Source organism: Tursiops truncatus, chromosome 1 (genome assembly GCF_011762595.2).
Source record: "Tursiops truncatus isolate mTurTru1 chromosome 1, mTurTru1.mat.Y, whole genome shotgun sequence".
NCBI classification, from domain to species: Eukaryota; Metazoa; Chordata; class Mammalia; order Artiodactyla; family Delphinidae; genus Tursiops; species Tursiops truncatus.
Genome location: NC_047034.1, coordinates 47,736,702 through 47,758,425, shown reverse-complemented (window position 1 = coordinate 47,758,425; position 21,724 = coordinate 47,736,702). Strand labels below are relative to the sequence as shown.

The following is a 21,724-nucleotide window of genomic DNA, read 5'->3' as shown; positions in this document are numbered from 1 at the left end:
TATTTGCTTTATTTCTCCTGGCACGCCAGCTCATAATTTTCCTCTTTGAAATTTCCTATAATGGGAGTTTTATACCTCATTGCATAACCATGACTTAGGTTTCACAGTTCATATAATAGATTTCAGTTACTTTTGTTGATCACATTTCAACAGCTGCAAATTTCTTTTTCTTCTAGAAACTTTTGGCAAGGTGGAAGCACATACTCATCTTACCTCTGTTATACCTATTTCTTCCCTTATGACTATGGTATTAACTCACACCCGTGGCTGAGGAGAGAACTCAAGGACCCAGAGTCTGTTTCTCCATAGATCAGTCCTCTTCCAAACCAGAATCTACATCCCCAAATCAGGAGTTAACCTTTGTGCCCTCTTGTGCAGGATTCTTAACTCTGCAATTTGGGAACCCCACTGTAAATTTCAAAATTCCCTGTGGAAGATACATCTATCTCCCCACTGAATATCCTTGCTCCCCTCCCACATGTAGGGTGTTGTTGGGAAGTTGCCACCTAGCCAGGGACCATGTTACCTGCATGTTCAGTGACTGAGTCTGGGCCAGTGGAATGTGTGTGGAAGTGCTGTACACCACTTCAAGACGTGGCCCATAGAAACCTCTCTCCTCATTCTTCACCCTTTCTTTCTCCATATCTGCTGGCTGAATACAGAAGATTGTGAGGCACTAGAGGACAAAGTTACAAGATGGGAAGAGTCTGGCTTCTGAAGGACCAGGTGAAAGGCTGCCTACTAACTAGAAGTGTTGGCATTTAATTTTATGAATGTGGGAGAAATAACCTTCTGTTGTGTTAAGCCAATAGGATTTAAGGGTTTATCTGTTTTAAATCAGTTAATGAATCTACATTGTCTACCAGGCCTCTAACAGGCCCACTGAGAGCTCATGTAAATGCAACTCTTGGCCATCACCTTTGATGTAAACTACCTGAAGGGTTAAGTTGATTACTCCCATCCAACTCCCTCCTCTGCCTCCAGTATCCCAAAGTCTAGAATTCTCACATACCCTGTCCAAGCCACTGCTTCTGGGGCCCAGGAAAGTGAATTCACAAAGGTGCCTTATGATTTTGGATATGGAGCACAATATCTTGGTGGTCCTGAAGCTTCTCATTCTCATTAGGACCTCTGCTTCATTTTGGATACAATCTTCCAATAACAGGGCCGCACATCTTAATGAGATACGGTGTTTCTCATCACTGACCAGTACTTCACCCCAAACTAATACCACCTAATTGGTTTCCTATTGCTATGCCACAAATTAACATAAAATTAGGAGCTTAAACAACACAAATTTATTATCTCACAGTTTCCATGGGTCAGGGATCCAATATGGGTTAGTTGAGTCCTCTGCTCAAACTCTCACCAAGCTGATATCAAGGTGTTGTCTGGCTCAGGATCCTCTTGCAAGCCCACTGGCTGTTGCCTAAATTCAGCTCCTTGCTGTTCTAGGACTGAAGCTCCCATTTCTTGCTGGCTGTTAGTGGTTGCCCACAGTTCCTTGCCATGTGGCCCTCAGTGGAAGTTCACAGCATGGCTGTTTGCTTTCTTCCAGGCCAACTGGAGTACATCTCCTAGATGATTCACCTGACTAGGTCAGACCCATTCAGGACAATCTTCTTTTTCACTAATTCATAACTCAACTGATTAGTAACTAATCATGGGAGTGATATTCCATTATATTCTCTGGTCCCACTCCCACTCAAGGGGAGGGTACAGAGCATGTATACCAGGGACAGGAATCTTGGGGGCCATCTAGAATTCTGCTTACCAGACCATCCAATCCTCCTTTTTGTTCATTACTGTAAGTTGCAATACAATTGTGCACATCTTTGTATCTTTCTCATTATTATATTGCTAAAACCTTCACAGTACCTGGAAAATAGTAGCTATTTTAGGATTTTTTTAATGAATTAATTAATCATTTGGTCATCTTGATTGAATTTGGAAGACCTCCTTAATGTATTACCTGCAAATTTACAAATTAATCTCCTTCGTTGTATGTGCACTTTTGTGAAATTCAGTTGTAAATTTTTTTCTCTTGTCATTGTTCCAAATATCTGGGAGTAAATTCTGTTTAAGGCTTATGGCCTCCTGTGCGAGTACTCCACTGGTGTTTCAGATAGGGTCCCAACAGAAAATTGATGGCAACCCAAGTTGGGATAGTTCAAGGAAGGTTTGATAAAGGTACTTCTCACATAGACATGGGTACAATGTAAGGACACCACAAGGAATAGTTGAGTAACCGTTGGAGCTATTACTACCTCTAGGCCCCAGGGAACATGGGATGAACGAAGTTCCTGGGTATGTGCAAGTACAGTGTTGTGGGTTGCAAGATGGCCCCTAAGAAGATACTTCCAAGTCCTAATCCCAGAACCTGTGAACATGACCTTATTTGGCAAAGGGGTCTTTGTAGATATAATTAAGGATCTTGAGGTGAGATCATCCTGGATTTAGGGTGAGCTCTAAACCAATGACAAATGAGCTTATAAGAGAAAGGCGGAGGGATTTTTGAGACACAGAGGCACACAGAGGAGCAATGTGAAGGGGGAGGCAGAGCTTGGAGTGATGCATCTACAAGCTAAGGAACACTGAGGATTTCCAGCAGCCATCAGAAGCTAGGAGAGAAGCATGGCACAGAGCCTCCTAGAGCCTCCGGAAGGAGCCAGTACTGCCTACACCTTGATGTTGGACCTCGGCATCCATAACTGTGAGAGCATAAATTCCTGTTGTTTTAAGCCACCACGTTTGTGGTCATTTGTTGTGGCAGCCTGGGAAACTAATACTGATGGTGTTGTGGTGGCAGGGTACAGCCAGCCTGAGGTGACCCCAGAGATAGTAGCTAAGACAATACTACCCTGATCTCACTATTCTTTCCATCCTCCGGCTGGGGCTAGTCATTGGCCAAGTGCTGCCCGAAGCCAAAGGATAAGGGGGCTCAATGATGTGTTACAGACCAGGGCAGTCTCCTGCGAGAGGGAGAAGGGTGGAGGTCAAAGATGGATTTGGAGGGGCAAATTGAAGATATACGGCACATCTCTTTTTAGGTTATGGTAGGGTAACCATAGATCCTGATTTGCCTGGAGTAGTTTGGTGTTTACCTGTTGTTTCAGTGGAAGAGTTAATTTTGCATCTTTTCTCTCTTGTGTCCAAGTTTAAATAATAAATTATATAGTCACATTAATTATAGGTTAAAATCCAATTGGATCATTATTCAAATGGAGATAAAATCTGCTGTAGGGTATGTTAAGTAAAGCAAGTCACACCCATCAAGATGTCCTCTCTCTTGGTTGCTCTATGGTCCTAGCCATTCTTGACAGGTGTAAGGAGAAAATTTAAGACTTTCTGAAGTTAACAAGAACACAACTGTCTCCAAAACCTGGATCATATGCCCCATATTTTCTGCATTTAACTTTTTTCACTGCATCTTGGAGATCTTTTAAGACACAGATCTCCCCTATTCCTTTTCACTGGTTCATAGTACCCCATAATTTATTTACCCATTCCCCTACTGGTGAACATTTATTATTTAAAGTTATCTGTGGGGACTTCCCTTGTGGCACAGTGGTTAAGAATCCACCTGCCAATGCAGGGGACACAGGTTCTGTCCCTGGTCCGGGAAGATCCCACATGCCATGGAACAACTAAGCCCATGCTCCACAACTACTGAGCCTGCGCTCTAGAGCCCGCGAGCCACAACTACTGAGCCTGCATGCCACAACTACTGAATCCTGCATGCCTAGAGGCTGTGCTGTGCAACAAGAGAAGCCACCGCGATGAGAAGCCCACGCACCGCAACAAAGAGTAGCCCCTGCTTGCTGCAACTAGAGAAAGTCAGCACAGCAATGCAGACCCAATGCAGCCAAAAATAAATAAATAAAAACAAATTAATTTATAAAAAATAAATAAAGCTACCTATGGACACAGTGCTTCAGTGACTATTCTTGTACATGTTTTTTGTATAGATATGTGAGTATTTCTAGAATAGACACTGTGAAAGAGTTCTTAGCTACAGGCAAGAATCCATTCTGGCTAGTTTAAGGGAAAGAAATTTATTAAAATAGATGTTAGTTCACAGAATCATTAGGAAGGCTGGAGAAAGGCTCCAGGTTAAGTTTGAAGGACCAATGCCCAGGACTTCACTGTCAGATGGGTTTAGGTTTCTGCTTCTGGCACTGACCTCAGAACTACAGGGCAAACCAGCTTGGTGATGAACAGAGGCTGCCGTCTTTGCCACTACTCTTGTTACAGAATAGAGACCCCATGCAGATTCAGTTTTCTTACATTGCTCAATTCTCAGTTGAAATCTCAAGTGGGTGTGTCTAACTGGTCACATGCCTGTACCCTAGCTGGCTACAAGGGAGGTCAGGGGTTAAAAACAGAAATCTATCAGGAAGGCAGGCCTGACAATGTGGAAACTGATGAAAGTGTTGGGAGGCTATTTCAAAGATGTTGTTAGATTCACATGACAAATGTCCACTGCAGGTAGCAGGAAGTGGAATTGTTTGCGTGAAGGATATATGCACTTTAAATTCTGGCACACCAAAAGTCTGCCAAGCTTGACTTCAAGGAAATGTAGACCAATTCATATTTCCACCTACAGTGTATGATATTCCTTTTCCCCTAATCTTCTCCGGCAGTGGATAATATTGTTTCTTCAAAACTTGTGACAATTTTTGGCAACCTGATGGTGAAAAAAAGATCCTACTTTATTTAAATCTGTTTTTCTCAAAATTGTTTAGGTTAACATTTTTTAAAATAATTTTTTGATGACTAATAAGAACCTGCTGTATAAAAAATAAAATAAAATTCAAAAAACTAATTTTTTATTTGTGTTTTGAACAGCTCTATTTCAGTCTGCCTATTTATTTATTTCTGGCCATGTTGGGTCTTCGTTGCTGCGCACGGGCTTTCTCTAGCTGCAGTGAGCGGGGGCTACTCTTCGTTGCGGTACACAGGCTTCCCATTGTGGTGGCTTCTCTTGTTGCGGAGCATGGCCTCTAGGCACGCGGGCTTCAGTAGTTGTGTCACTAGGGCTCAGTGGTGTGGCTCGTGGGCTCTAGAGCGCAGGCTCAGTAGTTGTGGTACATGGGCTTAGTTGCTCCACAGCATGTGGGATCTTCCCAGACCAAGGATCAAACCCACGTCACCTGCATTGGCAGGTGGATTCTTAACCAATGTGCCACCAGGGAAGTCCTTAGGTTAACATATTTTTAATCTTTATTAATCATTTGCTCTTCTTCTGAGTCATAGTTACTTATATATCCTACTATTTTTTAGTACTAAGTTGTGTTTTTGTTTGCCTATTAATGTTTTGTCTATATAATCTGGGTATTGATTTTGAGTGTACGTTACATATATTGTGCTATACGATAGGAGTTTGTTGTTTATTTATTTTATATATAGTATTGAATAGTTTGTATCTGCTAAACCCAAACTCCTAATTTATCCCTCCTCCACCTCCTTTCCCCTTTGGTAAACATAACTTTGTATTCCATGTCTCTGAGTCTGTTTCTGCTTTGTAAATAAGTTCATTTTTATCACATTTTAGATTCCACATATAAGTGATATTGTATGGTATTTGTCTTTCTCTTTCTGACTTAACTTCATTTAACGTGATACTCTCTAGGTTCATCCATGTTGCTGCAAATGGCATTATTTCATTCTTTTTGTGGCTGAGTAATATTCCATTGTATATATATATACCACATCTTCTATATCCATTCATCTGTCAATGGATGTTTAAGTTTCTTCCATGTCTTGACTGTTGTAAATAGTGCTACTATGAACGTTGGGGTGCATGTATCCTTTCAAATTATAGTTTTCTCCAGATATATGCCCAGGGGTGGGGTTGCTAGATCATATGGCAACTCTATTTTTAGCTTTTTTTTTTATGTTTAGACTATAATCTTTATTTTTTTTAACATCTTTATTGGGGTATAATTGCTTTACAATGGTGTGTTAGTTTCTGCTTTATAACAAAGTGAATCAGTTATACATATACATATGTTCCCATATCTCTTCCCTCTTGCGTCTCCCTCCCTCCCACCCTCCCTATCCCACCCCTCCAGGCAGTCACAAAGCACCGAGCTGATCTCCCTGTGCTATGCGGCTGCTTCCCACTAGCTATCTACCTTACGTTTGGTAGTGTATATATGTCCATGCCTCTCTTGTGCTTTGTCACAGCTTACCCTTCTACCTCCCCATATCCTCAAGTCCATTCTCTAGTAGGTCTGTGTCTTTATTCCTGTCTTACGCCTAGGTTCTTCATGACATTATTTTTTTCTTAAATTCCATATATATGTGTTAGCATACGGTATTTGTCTTTCTCTTTCTGACTTGCTTCACTCTGTATGACAGACTCTAGGTCTATCCACCACATTACAAATAGCTCAATTTCATTTCTTTTTATGGCTGAGTAATATTCCATTGTATATATATGCCACATCTTCTTTATCCATTCATCTGATGATGGACACTTAGGTTGTTTCCATCTCTGGGCTATTGTAAATAGAGCTGCAATGAACATTTTGGTACATGACTCTTTTTGAATTATGGTTTTCTCAGGGTGTATGCCCAGGAGTGGGATTGCTGGGTCATATGGTAATTCTATTTGTAGTTTTTTAAGGAACCTCCATACTGTTCTCCATAGTGGCTGTACCAATTCACATCCCCACCAGCAGTGCAAGAGTGTTCCCTTTTCTCCACACCCTCTCCAGCATTTATTGTCTAGATTTTTTGATGATGGCCATTCTGACTGGTGTGAGATGATATCTCATTATAGTTTTGATTTGCATTTCTCTAATGATTAATGATGTTGAGCATTCTTTCATGTGTTTGTTGGCAGTCTGTATATCTTCTTTGGAGAAATAAAGACCCCAAATAGCCGAATCAATCTTGAGAACGAAAAACGGAGCTGGAGGAATCAGGCTCCCTGACCTCAGACTATACTACAAAGCTTCAGTAATCAAGACAGTATGGTACTGGCACAAAAACAGAAAGATAGATCAATGGAACAGGATAGAAAGCCCAGAGATAAACCCATGCACATATGGTCACCTTATCTTTGATAAAGGAGGCAGGAATGTACAGTGGAGAAAGGACAGCCTCTTCAATAAGTGGTGCTGGGAAAACTGGACAGGTACATGTAAAAGTATGAGATTAGATCACTCCCTAACACCATACACAAAAATAAGCTCAAAATGGATTAAAGACCTAAATGTAAGGTCAGACACTATCAAACTCTTAGAGGAAAACATAGGCAGAACACTCTATGACATAAATCACAGCAAGATCCTTTTTGACCCATCTCCTAGAGAAATGGAAATAAAAACAAAAATAAACAAATAGCACCTAATGAAACTTCAAAGCTTTTGCACAGCAAAGGAAACCATAAACAAGACCAAAAGACAACCCTGAGAATGGGAGAAAATATTTGCAAATGAAGCAACTGACAAAGGATTAATCTCCAAAATTTATAAGCAGCTCATGCAGCTCAATAACCATAAAACAAACAACCCAATCCAAAAATGGGCAGAAGACCTAAATAAAATTTGAACTATTTTTCTTTTTCTTCTTTTTTAAAATTTATTTATTTATTTATTTATTTATTGCTGCTTTGGGTCTTCATTGCTGGGTGCGGGCTTTCCCTAGTTGCGGCGAGCAGGGGCTACTCTTCATTGTGGTGCACAGGCTTCTCATTGCAGTGGCCTCTCTTGTTGTGGAGCATGGGATCTAAGGCACGCGGGCTTCAGTAGTTGTTGCACGCAGGCTCAGTAGTTGTCGCCCATGGACTCTAGAGCTCAGGCTCAGTAGTTGTGGCACACAGGCTTAGTTGCTCCGTGGTATGTGGGATCTTCCTTGACCAGGGATCAAACCCGTGTCCCCTGCGTTGGCAGGCGGATTCTTAACCACTGTGCCACCAGGGAAGTCCCTATATTTTATTTTTCTGTAATTCTTTTTTGTTAGAATGTATTAGTGTTTCCTTCAGAACTGTGTTTGTCCATCACTTGGTAAACCTTCTTGGCCTCTCCTCAGAACAGTGTGTAAAGAGCTAGATAGTAAATATTTTAGTCTGCATGGGCCACAGACCAAACGGTCTCTGTTGCAATGATTCAGCTGTGTAGTTAGAGCACATGACAACATGTAAACAAATGGGCATAGCTGTGTTGCAATAAAACTTTATTTATGGACACAGAAATTTGAATTTCTTATAATACCCATGTGGCATGACGAATTCTTCTTTTGATATTTTTCTACCATTTAAAAAATGTAAAACCACTCTTAGCTCACTGATTATTCAAATACAGGAGGTAAGCTGGATTTGGCTCCCGGACTGAAGTTTGCTGACTCTGCTGTAGACTGGGGGAGTCTGGACACTGGCTCCAAACTTGTCAGGAAACAGCAGTGGGACCTTAGACCCTGCTCTATCATCTGTACAATGAGAGGGGAGGCTGAGGGAACCTCGAGGGCTTCATCCTATTCTAAGGTCCTATGGTTCTGATTAAGGGTTGTAAGAGGTGAACATTTGTGTACTACCACTTGCCAGACACTATACACACAGTGTCTTTCTTTGAGGGAGCCATTATGATCCCCATTGTACTGATGAGGAGACAAGGATCAAAGGGGCCCGGCAGCCTTCTGCTTAAGATCAAATGATTTGAAAGTGGAGAAGCTAGAATTCAAATTCACTGCTGTCTGCTCTCCTCACTAAAACTCAATGTCCTTTGTATCTTTTACTTTCTTTCAAAAAGAAACTTTTTATTGTTGTAAAATATATATAGCATGAATTTGCCATTTTAACCATTTTTAAGTGTACAATTCAGTGGCGTTAATTACATGCATCATTATGCAACAGTCACCACTGTCTATTTCCAAAACCTTTTATCACCCCAAATGGAAACTCTGTACTAATTAAGAAACAACTCCCCATTTTCCTTTCCCCCAGTCTCTGGTAACTATGAATCTATTTTCCATTAGATTTTATTTAATTAAGGAAATTTTAGTTAAATTTCTTGTCATCCTACTTGGTCTCCGATCAGTATCTATGAAACTGCATACCCCAGACATCTTCAGCACCATCTCTCAATCTTCCCCTCTTTGGTTAGAAGCAAGAGCAGACTTTAAGGCTGATGCTCTGTCTTCCAGGTTCACACCCTTTTCTCTCTACTTATTTACCTTTTACAGTATAGTATTCTCAACATAAGTATAAACTTATTGAATTCACAAATATAATAACAAAATATGATTTTGTCCCAATTCTCTAGAATTAGGACAAATTCTAGAGTAATTTCCTCTATTCCACGTGGACTCTGTTTCCACATCAGTGAGTCAAAAGTCAGGATGTAGACATATTAACTGGCATGCTCTAAGCATTCAACAAAAGCTGATTGTATAATTGGAGGATGGTTGAACAGGTGGATGAAAATCAGAGTTCTCACTGAGACAGGTGTCTCAGACCAGAAAAGATTGTGGAAAAGCCCAAAGAAGGGTCATCTCCAACTAGGACTGATTGATTCAACAAATGTCTGTTGACGTTTGACTATCTATCAGCCCTACTGAGAACTAAACACTGCACTGCCAGTAGTTTTCTAGATGCTGTGGAGACAGTAGTGACGAATCAGATGAAAACTTCTGTCCTCATAGGGAGAAGGAAAATAAGCAAATTAAGTTAAATATATATGTATTTATATATGCATATATATAACACAATATATATAACATATATAACTTATATATAGTGTATTTATTTGAAATATAGTACAAGTATATTATATGTGTATATGATAGATGTACATTGTATACACAAATGCATACATGTGCATTGTAAGGATTATACATGTATTATACATGAATGCACGCAAAGTGTATGTATGTATGTATGGAAGGATGGATGCATTGATCCAGATCGCGATAAGTGCTAAGGAGAAAAGTAAAATGGAGATAGGGTTGAAGTTTTATATCAAGTGGGCAGGGAAGGCCTCATGAGATGACTTGAGTAAAGACCTGAGGGAGTGGGGGACTCAGCCGTGCAGGAATCTGCATGTGACATACAGCAGGAGCAGCACAACCGAGCTAGGGGTGTGTCTGGCTTAGCCAATGTGATGAGCACAGAGGCAGAGGAAGATGAAGCCAGAGAGGAGAGGCAGAGGACAGATAGTGTAGACCTTGTTGGTTTTAGCAAGGGCTTTGGCTTTTACTGGAGACAGCCATCTCTTTTCAAGGTCCTCACTGAGTTTACTTACTTTCAGTTAAATTACACAGTTTATGTTCCGGCAGAATCACTGTGGCCACACTGGAAATGAACCTGCTGAGGGCCAAAAGCAGACCCAGAGGCATCAGGTAGGAGGCCGCTGTAGTGATCCAGGCGAGTTTGGACAGGGTTTGGATGAGAGTGGTTATAACAGGTGAGGGGAAGAATACCAGACTCTGGATATATTTTTAAGGTTGAACCAACTGGATTCACTGGAAGACTAGACGTGAGTATGAGACAAAGAGGAGAGTCATAGATGATATCAAGATTTTTAATCTTAGAAACTGTGATAGTCCAGCATTATCGATAACACAAATACCTTCAATATCTTTGCTGAAGACCAAAGGCCTAGAGAGGGAGCTTTACTGTGTGGACTTGCTGATCCAGAAAGCACAGCCTATCTAAGCCTTTAGCCCCAAATGCCTCTACAAAGGGTGGGGAAGGGAGGGGAGGGAGGACTTCTCTGGAGCTTCTACTACTCGAGAACTGTGCAAACAGCTTTGGCTGTGGACCCACTGGACTGATCTCATCCCTACACTGTCCAGATGTGCAACCCTGGATAATTAAGGTGCATTAGAAATTGTGCTGGATTTAGAGCCAAGGACTCCTGAGTTCTAACCCTGATTCCTCCGCTAGTCTGCTGCATGCCTTTGGGATAATCCACACACCCTCTCTAAGCCTCATTTTCCTCAGTTGTGTAGTAGTGTCAATACTACTACCCTGTCTGCTGCTTGGAGGTGCTAAGAAGCCCAAAGGAGGTAGTGAGTGTGCTTATCAGGTAAATATGTTATAATGCACCAAATAGCTTTTTTTTTTTTTTTTTTGCGGTATGCAGGCCTGTCATTGTTGTGGCCTCTCCCGTTGCAGAGCACAGGCTCCGGACGCACAGGCCCAGCGGCCATGGCTCACAGGCCCAGCCGCTCTGCGGCATGTGGGATCCTCCCAGACCGGGGCACGAACCCGTGTCCCCTGCATCGGCAGGCGGACTCTCAACCACTGCGCCACCAGGGAAGCCCCCCAAATAGCTTTTTGTTTATAGCCATTGCCCTCCAGATCCACTCTCTACCTTTCTTCACCCTGCTTGTGCCTGGGGAAATTAACCTGTATGGACACATTAACACACTCCCTTGACCTCTCATTGGATATATCCGGAGCTGGTAGGAAAAGGGAAACAAAAGGTGGAGAGTGAGCTTGGAATACCTATTCCCCCCGATCCTTCCAGACGTCCCTCTACTGACAGTCACAGCTCCTGACCAGTGCTCCACTCTACACAGCTCTTTATCCCCTGGTTCTGGTAACTGCTCCCTCTCTTCCACTCTTCAGGCCTAAGAGTGATGAAGGTGGCCCACCCTTACTGGCCCTGGGGTATTGCACGGGGTATCCACTGTGGTTTCCCTACCCTTCTTTGTAAGTAGTGCCTTTTTATTAAGCTCTCATCTGTTACCCAATCTGGCTCCACCATTTGTTTTCTGCCAAGATCTTGACTTAACAATCATCAAACTATTACTTCCTGTGTCTCCAGGATAGTCCCATGCTTTTATCTAATGTTTGGGGATAAGAATAAACCCTCCCGGGCTTCCCTGGTGGCGAAGTGGTCGAGAGTCTGCCTGCCGATGCAGGGGACACGGGTTCGTGCCCCGGTCCGGGAGGATCCCACATGCCGCGGAGCGGCTGGGCCCGTGAGCCATGGCCGCTGAGCCTGCGCGTCCGGAGCCTGTGCTCCGCAACGGGAGAGGCCGCAGGGGTGAGAGGCCCGCGTACCGCAAAATAATAATAATAATAATAATAAAGAATAAACCCTCTCATTTGGCCATTTCCGTGACGGCTAGTCTAGGAAACGGAGACCCTGTATTTCAGTACATGAGGTTTAGAACAGAGTTCTTAAAACTTCCCTCAATAGAACAGTCCGAGGTTCACAGTTTTGGTGACTCCGTATAAGGGGGAATTGAAGACCACTCCTCCGCCTCCATCCTACTTTGGAGTTTTGGCTGCTTCTTGGGAATTTATATAACTTGCTCCTAAGTGATCAACCAACTCTTCAGTATGGAAAGCGTTGTGTGGGTAGTTATATCATTAAGTTAGCCAGGATAGATGACCAGATAGGATTTTTGGTCAGTCTTGACCTAATCTTCCAGATACCAACCCATTTCTGTGAGGCATGGCCTACATTGCAGATCTCCTTCTGGGCTCTGGGAATCCAGAGGTTCACATCCCCAGATGGCAGCAGCTCCTTCAGGCCTTTGATGGTTTGGGATTTTAGTGGTAGGCGTAGACCAATCTGCTCATTCAGGTAGAGCTCACAGATCCGGTTGCCCAGCATGTGCCAAAAGATGGCTTTCCCAGTCTTCCTGTTACTCATCAGGACACTGAGGAAATCGTGCAGGTCCTGCCAGAGGTCCAGGAGTTGGACCCCCACTTTCAAATTTTGCTTCTTCAGGTGGTCCCGGAAGGGACTCCCTGCACAGGCATCAGCACACAAGGCCCAGTGGGTGTACCCCAAGGAGAGGTTTTGCTCCATGGCCTTCTTAATTGTCATGTGGGGGGAGTAATTGATGATGGGGGTGACAGTCCTCAGGTGGGTAAAGAATGATGTCTCAAAGAGGCCCTCCATGTGGAGGTGGCTCTTGGCTTTGTTCTTCACATTGGACTTCTTGGCACAGAGAATATCCTCTTCCTGGAAACTGATAATTCTCACCTTTAAAGAGGTCTCTTTCGGGGACGGCATTTGTATAACCAACTTGCCTTGAGGAAACAGCTCCTGGGGGAGCAAAGTGTTGGTATCTGGGTTGGTATTCACTTCCAGAGACCAAGATCCCTGGTCTGTCAACTGCCACATCTTCCTCTTGGCCTTCCCGCTCGAGTACCGCTTCTGGGGGTGGTGCCCCTTCTTGATGCTCATACTCAGAGGGAGCCCTCCTACGTGGGTATAGCAGATACTGTACAGGCGAGTCTCGTATTCCTGCATCAGAGCCTGGCACGATTCCTCCTTGGCCATGATCGTCTTAGCGTGGGTATAAAAGTTTGGGAGCCAGTAGCTCTGGAGTTTGAACAGAGCCACTTTTTCCTTGTGACTCAGGATTTCCCTCCTGATGGTTGACTGGTTGGGATGCCAGACGGAAAGTTCAGAAGGGCCTCTGGAAAGAAAGATAAAGGATGAAAATGATGTGGAATGGTGAGGTTTTTGAATTTTTCCAAATGTTTTTGTGTCCTAGGGTGTAGACAGGTCAGATATATAGTGAACATGTTTTTAGGGTTTGTTCAACACTCAGTGACCCCTTACTCTGATTACCTTCCTTCTTCCCCAGAGAAATAACCATTTCGTGGGATTCCTCAAGTTACTTTTCAGACTACTGAAAGTTATTGTAAAGGAAAGCAAGAGGTACGCGAAAACATGTTCAAGAACAGGAACCGTGTACCTCTGAATGGGATTTCTCAAAGTTAGATCTGACTGAAGGAAAGAGTTTGGACTGGACAAATTGAAAAACTCCCAACTAGCCCTGATTTTAATGTCATCAATCCTCAGTTATCTATATGAATAAAGAGGAGTGTGACTAAAGCCCAAACAGCGAATCTTCTGGAACACATTTGTATTTGGGTTAGGAACACCTTCTCAGTTAGTAAATAAATACATTTGAATGAATCTGATGTTCTAGAGAAGGGGTTGGCAAACTTTTTTCTGTAAAGAGCCAGTAGTAAGTATTTTATGCTTTGTAACACATATATAGTCTCTGTTGCACAGTCTTCTTCTTTAAGCCTTTAAAAATACAAAAACACTCTTAGCTCCTAGGCCACATGTACTGCATTTGGCCTGTGGACTGTAGTTTGTTCTCAAGAATCCCAATTGAAAAATAAAACAAACCAACTACGAAAACAAAACAAAACATGCCATGCAGGCTTAGAAGTGCAGGAGCTATTCAATTACCCTGTCCCAATTCCCCTTCATTCTTGCCAGCCACCCTTCACTCACAAGTACTATCTCAGGAATAGGCACCTACCAGCTTCAGGACAACTGGTCTCTCTCAAGCCCTTCCCTGTTTAGGGTTGGGGTTCCCACTAATATCCCTGATGGAGAGGGTAGCAGTCTGCAAGGCAAGAGACTGAGGACTATCAGACACTGGATTGATTTTTTCTTATATCTCCCAGGGATTTCACTTCGGATATGCTTTATAATTCTCTCCCAATACATATCAACATATTGAAGGCGGGAGGTGAGTACAATGGGCGATTTGTTACAACATTTTACTCAGTGGGATCTCCAGAATCTTAACGTTCCCTGGTTTCCTTTCTCCTTTGGCTAGTTGAGCTGAGAATCAAGTTGTAAATCAACCCTAGATGGAAATCTTATTCATTCATTCTTTCAACAGATATTTATTATGTGCCTACTAAGTGCCGAGTACCATCTAGGTGTTTGGGATACATCCACAAACAGAACAAAAATCCCCGCCCTCAAGGAGCTTATACTCTAGCAGAGGAGAGAGACAATATACAATAAGCATAATAAATACATCCTCTAGTGAGAATGAAAGTTATAAGCATTACAGGAAAAAAGGAAAGGAGGACGTAGGGAGAGCTAGGGCAGGGGTGGATGAGTGGGCATTGGGCCATCAGGGTAGCCTTCAATGAGGAGGTCAGAACTGCCCAGAGACTTGAGGTGAAGGGAGGTCCATGTGAATACATGGAGGAGGAGCCTTCCAGGCAGCGTGAACAGCCAGTGCAAAGCCTTGAACTGGGAATGTGTCCACTATGTCTGAGGAACTGCAGGGAGGTCAATCTGGCTGCAATGAGGGAGCAAGAGAGAAGCAGGAGATGAGGTCAGAAAGGCAATGGCGCCAGGTCTCTAGGACCTGGAAAGGCATTTTAGGGGCTCTGGATTTCACACTGAGATGGGAGCCATTGGTGGTGGTGGTGGGGAGGGTCAGCGAGCAGAGGAGTGACATGAACTAACGGATGTTTTAAAAAGCTCACCCTGGCTGCTGGGAGCAGAGAACAAGAGCAGCAGTGAGGAGACTGATTCAGAGATGATTTCAATAGCCAGGCGAGAAATGATGGTGGCTTAGGCCAGGTGATAACAGTGAAGGTGGTGCTACCTTTGATTCTGAACATATTGTAGGCAATGTGGCCGTCATTAACTCTCTCATGTCTGGCTGCAGTGAGACAAACAGCCCAGCCCATCAGACTCCTGCTTGTTGCTCTTGGTTCCGATTTTTCAGCCTAAGATTTCGCCGCAACACAGCCTGAGCCAACCGTACATCTAAGGCTATAAAGGCAGCCCGTATTTGTACCTTACTGTAGGACTGACAGGCACGGGATGCTGTGCAACCTAGCTGCCCAGGTTTCTCCCCACACACCCCACGGGCTTACCTCCTTCTGGGGACTGAACGAAACTGATGAACTCCTGACAGAGAATGTAATGGAACCACAAGTTGGTTTTACAGAAGAAAGGTAACCGGTATTTTTCCAACCAGGTCAATAATCCTTTGTACTTTGCAATCTAGAGTCCAAACAAACAAGGAACAGAAAAGAGAAATGGAACTGAATTGCTAAGAAATGCAGCTTACCAAGGGCAATAAATAACCTCATGCTTGTAGTATTTGGCCCAGAGGAGAGGTATGATGATTAAAAATAGTATCTAAGGGAGGCAGAGATTGGGGTTGAGGTTCTCAAAGGACTGATCGGTAGGAAAGGAAAGGCTTGTTTTCTCATCAGAAAAATCTTTCTTATTCCTGGGTGAGGTTGTTTAAGAAAAGGTCAAAGTAAAAAAAAAAGTCTAAGTTTTGCTTGAGAGAAGAGAAGCAGGAGAGATTTTGGTCTGTTGTGTCAAGTCATAACTCTACTCAACTTGCTTCTTTGTAAGCACACTTACAATTTCTCACAAGCTCCCAACCCATATCACCAGCACAACACAACGAAAACACACAAACACTCACACATAACATCATTTAGAATACGGGACGCATCCCTGAAGGATGTAACTACCAGAGAAAGGAAATAAAATAAAATTGTAAGTCTTGGGGCTCTCGTAAGAAAACCAAATATAAGAATCAAGTGGAGTGTCTTTCTCAGCTCTCCAGATCCCAGAGAATAATAAAACCTTGTTGTGAGCATGGCTGAGTGATCTTTCTGATGCCACATGTCACAGGTAGGGCATGAGGAAGCCATTGGTGAGTCCAAGGTCTACAGAGTGGAAAAGGAGAACAGGAAGGGGGGAAAAGGAGAAGAGAAAGACAGTGAACAAGGACAAGGAAAAAACATATAAAGAGAAAAAATGATTGGGAGAAAGATAGGTCTCATGGTCAAGCAGTCACTAGGAACTGTAGAGTGTCATCTTGACTTGAGCTACACCTTACAATGCGAATAATTGCTATGTGGCCCATGGGCTGCACTGCCTATCTCACACCCATGGCAAGCATCGCAAACCAATTCCCAGACTCTTTCTGGCTTAGGTGTGGCCTCAGAGTTCTTCTCAACACAGTCCTCCAAGTATCTCCTACCCAACGACCACAGTGGACATGAGAGTTTAATCCCTTTTGCTAGCCATGGACTACAATATAGAGGAAAGAACTCACCAGCAGTTGCTTGCCCAAGTGGTAAAAATGCAAAAAGCAGAAATGTCTACCTGGCTTGATGCTGTTTGTCCTACTTACCTGCTTTATAGTTTCTTCCATAGTCACCCTCAGGAGCTCCTATCCCTCTCCCTGTCCGAATCCACACATCAAATTCAGCTGCCTCTTCCCCCATCCCAGACCATACACCATTCAAGAATCACACTCACCAAGTCATGGGGTATTTCTGGCCACAAGCTCCACTATGAATTTTCAAGAGTGTAAAATGGTGTCTGACCAAAGACCTGCAAAAGAAAGCTAAGAAACAGCCAAAGGGGTCTAGAGTTTCTCTTCATGAAAATGTCACAGTCCATCTGCAGCCACAGGCGAAGAGAGGTTCCATTGCTTTCCTATATCAAGGGACATTAATTCTTAACTTCATTGCACTGAATCAACTTGCTTTGTGCAAAACAACCAAGAAAGATTAAACTGCAAGATTCATTTACCTTTTGGCTCCATCCTGCCCCGACCTGGGAGTTATCTTGCCTGTGTGCAAAGGCCAAAGCTCATGACATTAAAAGGTATTTATTTTGTGTATTGCATTATTCATTTCTACAGGACTTAGAAAGAGCAAAGGCTTAAAGCCTTTTCATAAAGAGAAATACCTTTGGATTTGCCTAAATTCTTTAACTGGAGAAAGTAGAGAGAACAGAGGATGTGAGGATTAAAGGTACAAATTACTTAGGGGGGCATTAAGAGTGTCCAAAATTGATAGAAAATTCTAGGCTACTGTCCTCTTTTGTCAAGGAGAAGGGTCTGTGACCTAGGCAGTTTTGAGCCTAATGTGAAAGGGCTTCTATGTTTACAGGTAGCTATGCTTAGCAGTCTCACTGTAGGCATCAAAATATCTCAAAGTGCCCCCAAAGTATGTGTGATAAACCAGAGGGGCTAAAGTGAACTCTCAGCACATCACGTCATTCTGACCATCTCCCCGAGACCGACAGCCCCAAACTTTTGTCAGTCTGCGGCCCCCTCCTTGTCTTCCCTTTGTCCTTGGCTGTATCGATGGAAGGTGATGGTGTTGCCTGCACTTCACAAATATCGGTCTATGAAGGAGACTCAATCCTTAGTGACCCCTCCCTGCTCTGCACTCGGTGTTGGACAAGACACGCCCTGCCTGGCGTGTGAAGTTACCTTTATGGGATGTGCGGTGGGACTGTGAAATCGTGAGATTTTGTGGGAGTAGTGCGTGGGAGCATTTTCACCATGTGACATTTGTGCCATTCAGGGCCGGAGGCTGATGTGGAAAACACACCAGGCCTGGAGCCACAGGACCTGGTCACTCTAGGACTGCCCCAGATTTGCCAAGTGATCTTAGGCAAGTCATTTAACTTCTGAGACCCATCTGTAAGGAGGGAGTGATGTCGACCTGACAGGGTGATTATGGACATTAAATGGTAGAAATTTGTAAATTGACAGCAGCACTCAACATGAAATACCACTTTCTTCCTAAATAGACCACAGCGACCTAAATGGCCAGGACATTCTCAGGATTCTACTTCCCACATTACGTTCGCCATTTCTATAACATTATTGCGGGCTGCATAATTAAGTTGACAAACTGATTAGCTAAAATGCCTTAAGGTTACTTCTGAAACCTTTCATTAAGACAGTGGCAGATGCTAGAGTATGAGTGCGGATCACCCCCAAACACCTGCTCTTCGAGGCCTTTTCCTCCTTCCCTTTCTTACCATGTCGCTGGTACCACCATCCACCCAGGCACCCACGCCTGCTACCCTGATCCCTCTCTTCTTGTTACCACTTCTGTCTGACATTCAGAGTGATAGGTCCTGCGTTTCGCTTTGTGAAAAATCTCTCCTATTTATCCATCCTCTTCATCATTTTGCCTTTAGACTCTCATCGCCTCTCACCTAGACTCTTGAAACAATCTCCTGACTAGTTTCCCTGTCTCCACTGTGGCCCCCTGACAGCGCTATCCATGGCCAGACTTCTGCAGAAATAATTTTCCTAGATGAAAGTCTGATCATGTCACTCCTTTACCAAAACCTCTGATGATTTTCTGTTGCCCTCAGAATGATGTCCAAACTCCTAAGCTCGGCCTACCTATCTCGGAGGCCTGGCTGTGCAGCCTCATCTCTTGCTATGTCTGCCTCTCACAACTTTTTCTTCAGCCTTAGAGGTTCCCCCAAGGTGCCATAGGACTGTATTCCGTGGTGCCTTTACTTACTCTGTCCTGTCCCTAAGGCCTCTGCTTCTCTTGATACTCAACCCCCCAGTCTTTTCCTCTTGCTTCTTTATCCACCCTTCCCTCCCCATCTTCGTCCCCAGACCATTGTCAAATATCTAGTCTTCTTTCCAGGCTTGGCTTGTGTGACTTCTACACTGGCACCTTTCTGACTCTTCCAGGTAGGAGTGGCCCCTTCCTCCAATGTACCCCACTACCTCCTAGAGACTTCAGTCATGTCACTCACAACCCTTTGCGCACTGGCCTTAAACACTGGTCTCTCACGTTGGACTGGAATTCCTTGAAGACACAGATGGTATCATTAATATCTGTGTCCCCAGGACTAAGCTCAGCGTCTAGCACAAAGTGGCCACCCAATAGGTGTTTGTAGAATAATAGTGTTCTTTCCTAGTTTTGTGAAATTTCACCTTTTCACAGGCAGCATCCATGGAAAAAGGTGCACTGAGATGAGCAACTATTTATAAGGCACCAGCGCTCAGATGCAACCAAATATTTAAACCAAAAAAGAAGGAGGATTAGTGTAGGTTTGCTTTGAAGAATATTTTGATATTTGAGGTTTGTTTTAGTTGCATAGATTGAGAAGATATATAAATTTGGTTTCAGTTAACAACTCAGCAATTGCTATCTGCCAAACACCGGGTGAAGGGAGTAGAGCAGAATGAATAATCCATTGTCCTTCTGGAGGAATTCACAACTTCACAATCCAGTGGGGCAGATACACACATATAACACAAGAAAGTTGCAAAGTGCCAAGGGGCACAGAGGCAGGGGGAAATAAGTTCCTATTGGGAGGACCTAGGAACTCCTTAAGCAGAGCAGGATTTAACTAGAGATCTGAAAAATGGTTAAGAGTTTGGTGGGTGAAACTATGGAAACTAAGAACACAGCCAAGGAGAAGCATACAGGTGGGAGAATGCCAGGTGTGCTTTGCAAGGGTAGAGCGGCCATCACTGCAGCGCTGGGGACCAGCAAAGGGTGTGATGAAAGATAACTGTGTACAGGCAAAGGTGATCAAGGAGGCTGGGGATTTAGGATTTCATTATATCAATAACTGGAACTCCTGGAGATTTTAGAGGATTTTCTACTTCATGTTTATTTGCTCAAATTGAAATACTTTTGATTTGGTAAAACTTGATTTTTAAAAAAATGCTGGAGAGGGTGTGGAGAAAAGGGAACCCTCTTGCATTGTTGGTTGGAATGTAAATTGATACAACCATTTTGAGGAACAGTATGGAGGTTCCTTAAAAAACTAAAAATAGAATTACCATATAACCCAGCAGTCCCACTACTGGGCATATACTCAGAGGAAACCATAATTCAAAAAGACACATGTACCCCATGTTCATTGTAGCACTATTTACAATAGCCCGGTCATGGAAGCAACCTAAATGCCTATTGACAGACAAATGGATAAAATAGATGTGGTACATATGTACAATGGAATATTACTCAGCCATAAAAAGGAATGCAATTTTGGGTCATTTGTAGAGACGTGGTTGAATCTAGAGACTGTCATACAGAGTGAAGTAAGTCAGAAACAGAAAAACAAATATCATATAGTAACGCATGTATATGGAACCTAGAAAAATGGTACAGATGAACCTGTTTGCAGGGCAGAAACAGAGACACAGATGTAGAGAACAAACGTATAGACACCAAGGGAGAAAAGTTGGCTGGGGATGATGGTGGTGGTGGTGGAATGAATTGGGATATTGCGATTGACATATATAGACTATTATGTATAAAATGGAAAACTAATAATAACCTGCTGTATAAAAAATAAATAATGTAAAATTAAAAAAAAAAGAAACTCAGCTCAGTAAGATTCACTATTCAGCTGTTGATGAAACATTTGGATTTAAGTCTGAGAATGCTTACTAGGAGAGAAAGAAATGTGTTGAAAAAATCAGCAAAGGTTTCATCCTCTAGAAGAAATATAAGATTTGTAGAACCAATCATCTCTATATGGGGAGAAAAAAATCTCTCATAAGCAGGATTGCTTTGAGGATGGGAAAATGAAGCAATTTGAATGGATCATTTCACAAGGGTAAATCTCAGCATGACGATGGCTTTTAGGGTCATCTAACTCAATTTCTCCCCTCTCCAGGACCCTCGTCTGCAACATCGCGTTGCTTAAACACTCCCAGCTGTGGGGAGCTCCCCGCCTCACAGGACTGCCCATTCCATTTATGCAGAGAGAAAATAGTTTCGTAAGATCTTTCCTACTGTGAACTGCCTTCCTTTACCTTCTTTCCGTTTGTTGAAACTCTGCCCTCTGAATCTTGATTGAATTCATCTAAGTCCTCTTTTAATGGACAGAGATCCCATATTTACAAAGTCATTACAACCTTCTACCTACCTCCACCCCCTCTGGCTAGTCACTAAGCATTTCTTCGGTAATTCATCACATGGCCTCCTTTCTGTCTGGTTCCCTTCTCATTGCCTAAGGGGCACCCACAACTCAATCATTCCACATCCTTCCCAGTGAGGAGCAAAAGACAACTATTACCCATGTTCTATGTTATATTAGCATGGCCGGAAGTGGGGTTAGCTTTCACCATCTTTAATTTGTGCAGTCACTTTTCAGAAATCAAGTCAAATTTCAACTTGTCGGTTTGGGCCCAACATTAAAGCCCCAAAAAGAGGCTTTTTTGAATATAT

General features: G+C 43.0%; 1 protein-coding gene across 1 annotated transcript; it reads right to left on the bottom strand.

The window, feature by feature from the left end:
- Nucleotides 1-11,171: 11,171 nt before the first annotated feature.
- RGSL1 (regulator of G protein signaling like 1) lies at nucleotides 11,172-21,022 on the bottom strand. The gene is given in 4 exon segments (XM_073808110.1): nucleotides 11,172-13,463; nucleotides 15,600-15,746; nucleotides 17,028-17,102; nucleotides 20,942-21,022. Coding segments are annotated over 4 exon segments (1,446 nt in total). The 3' UTR covers nucleotides 11,172-12,320.
- Nucleotides 21,023-21,724: the final 702 nt, after the last annotated feature.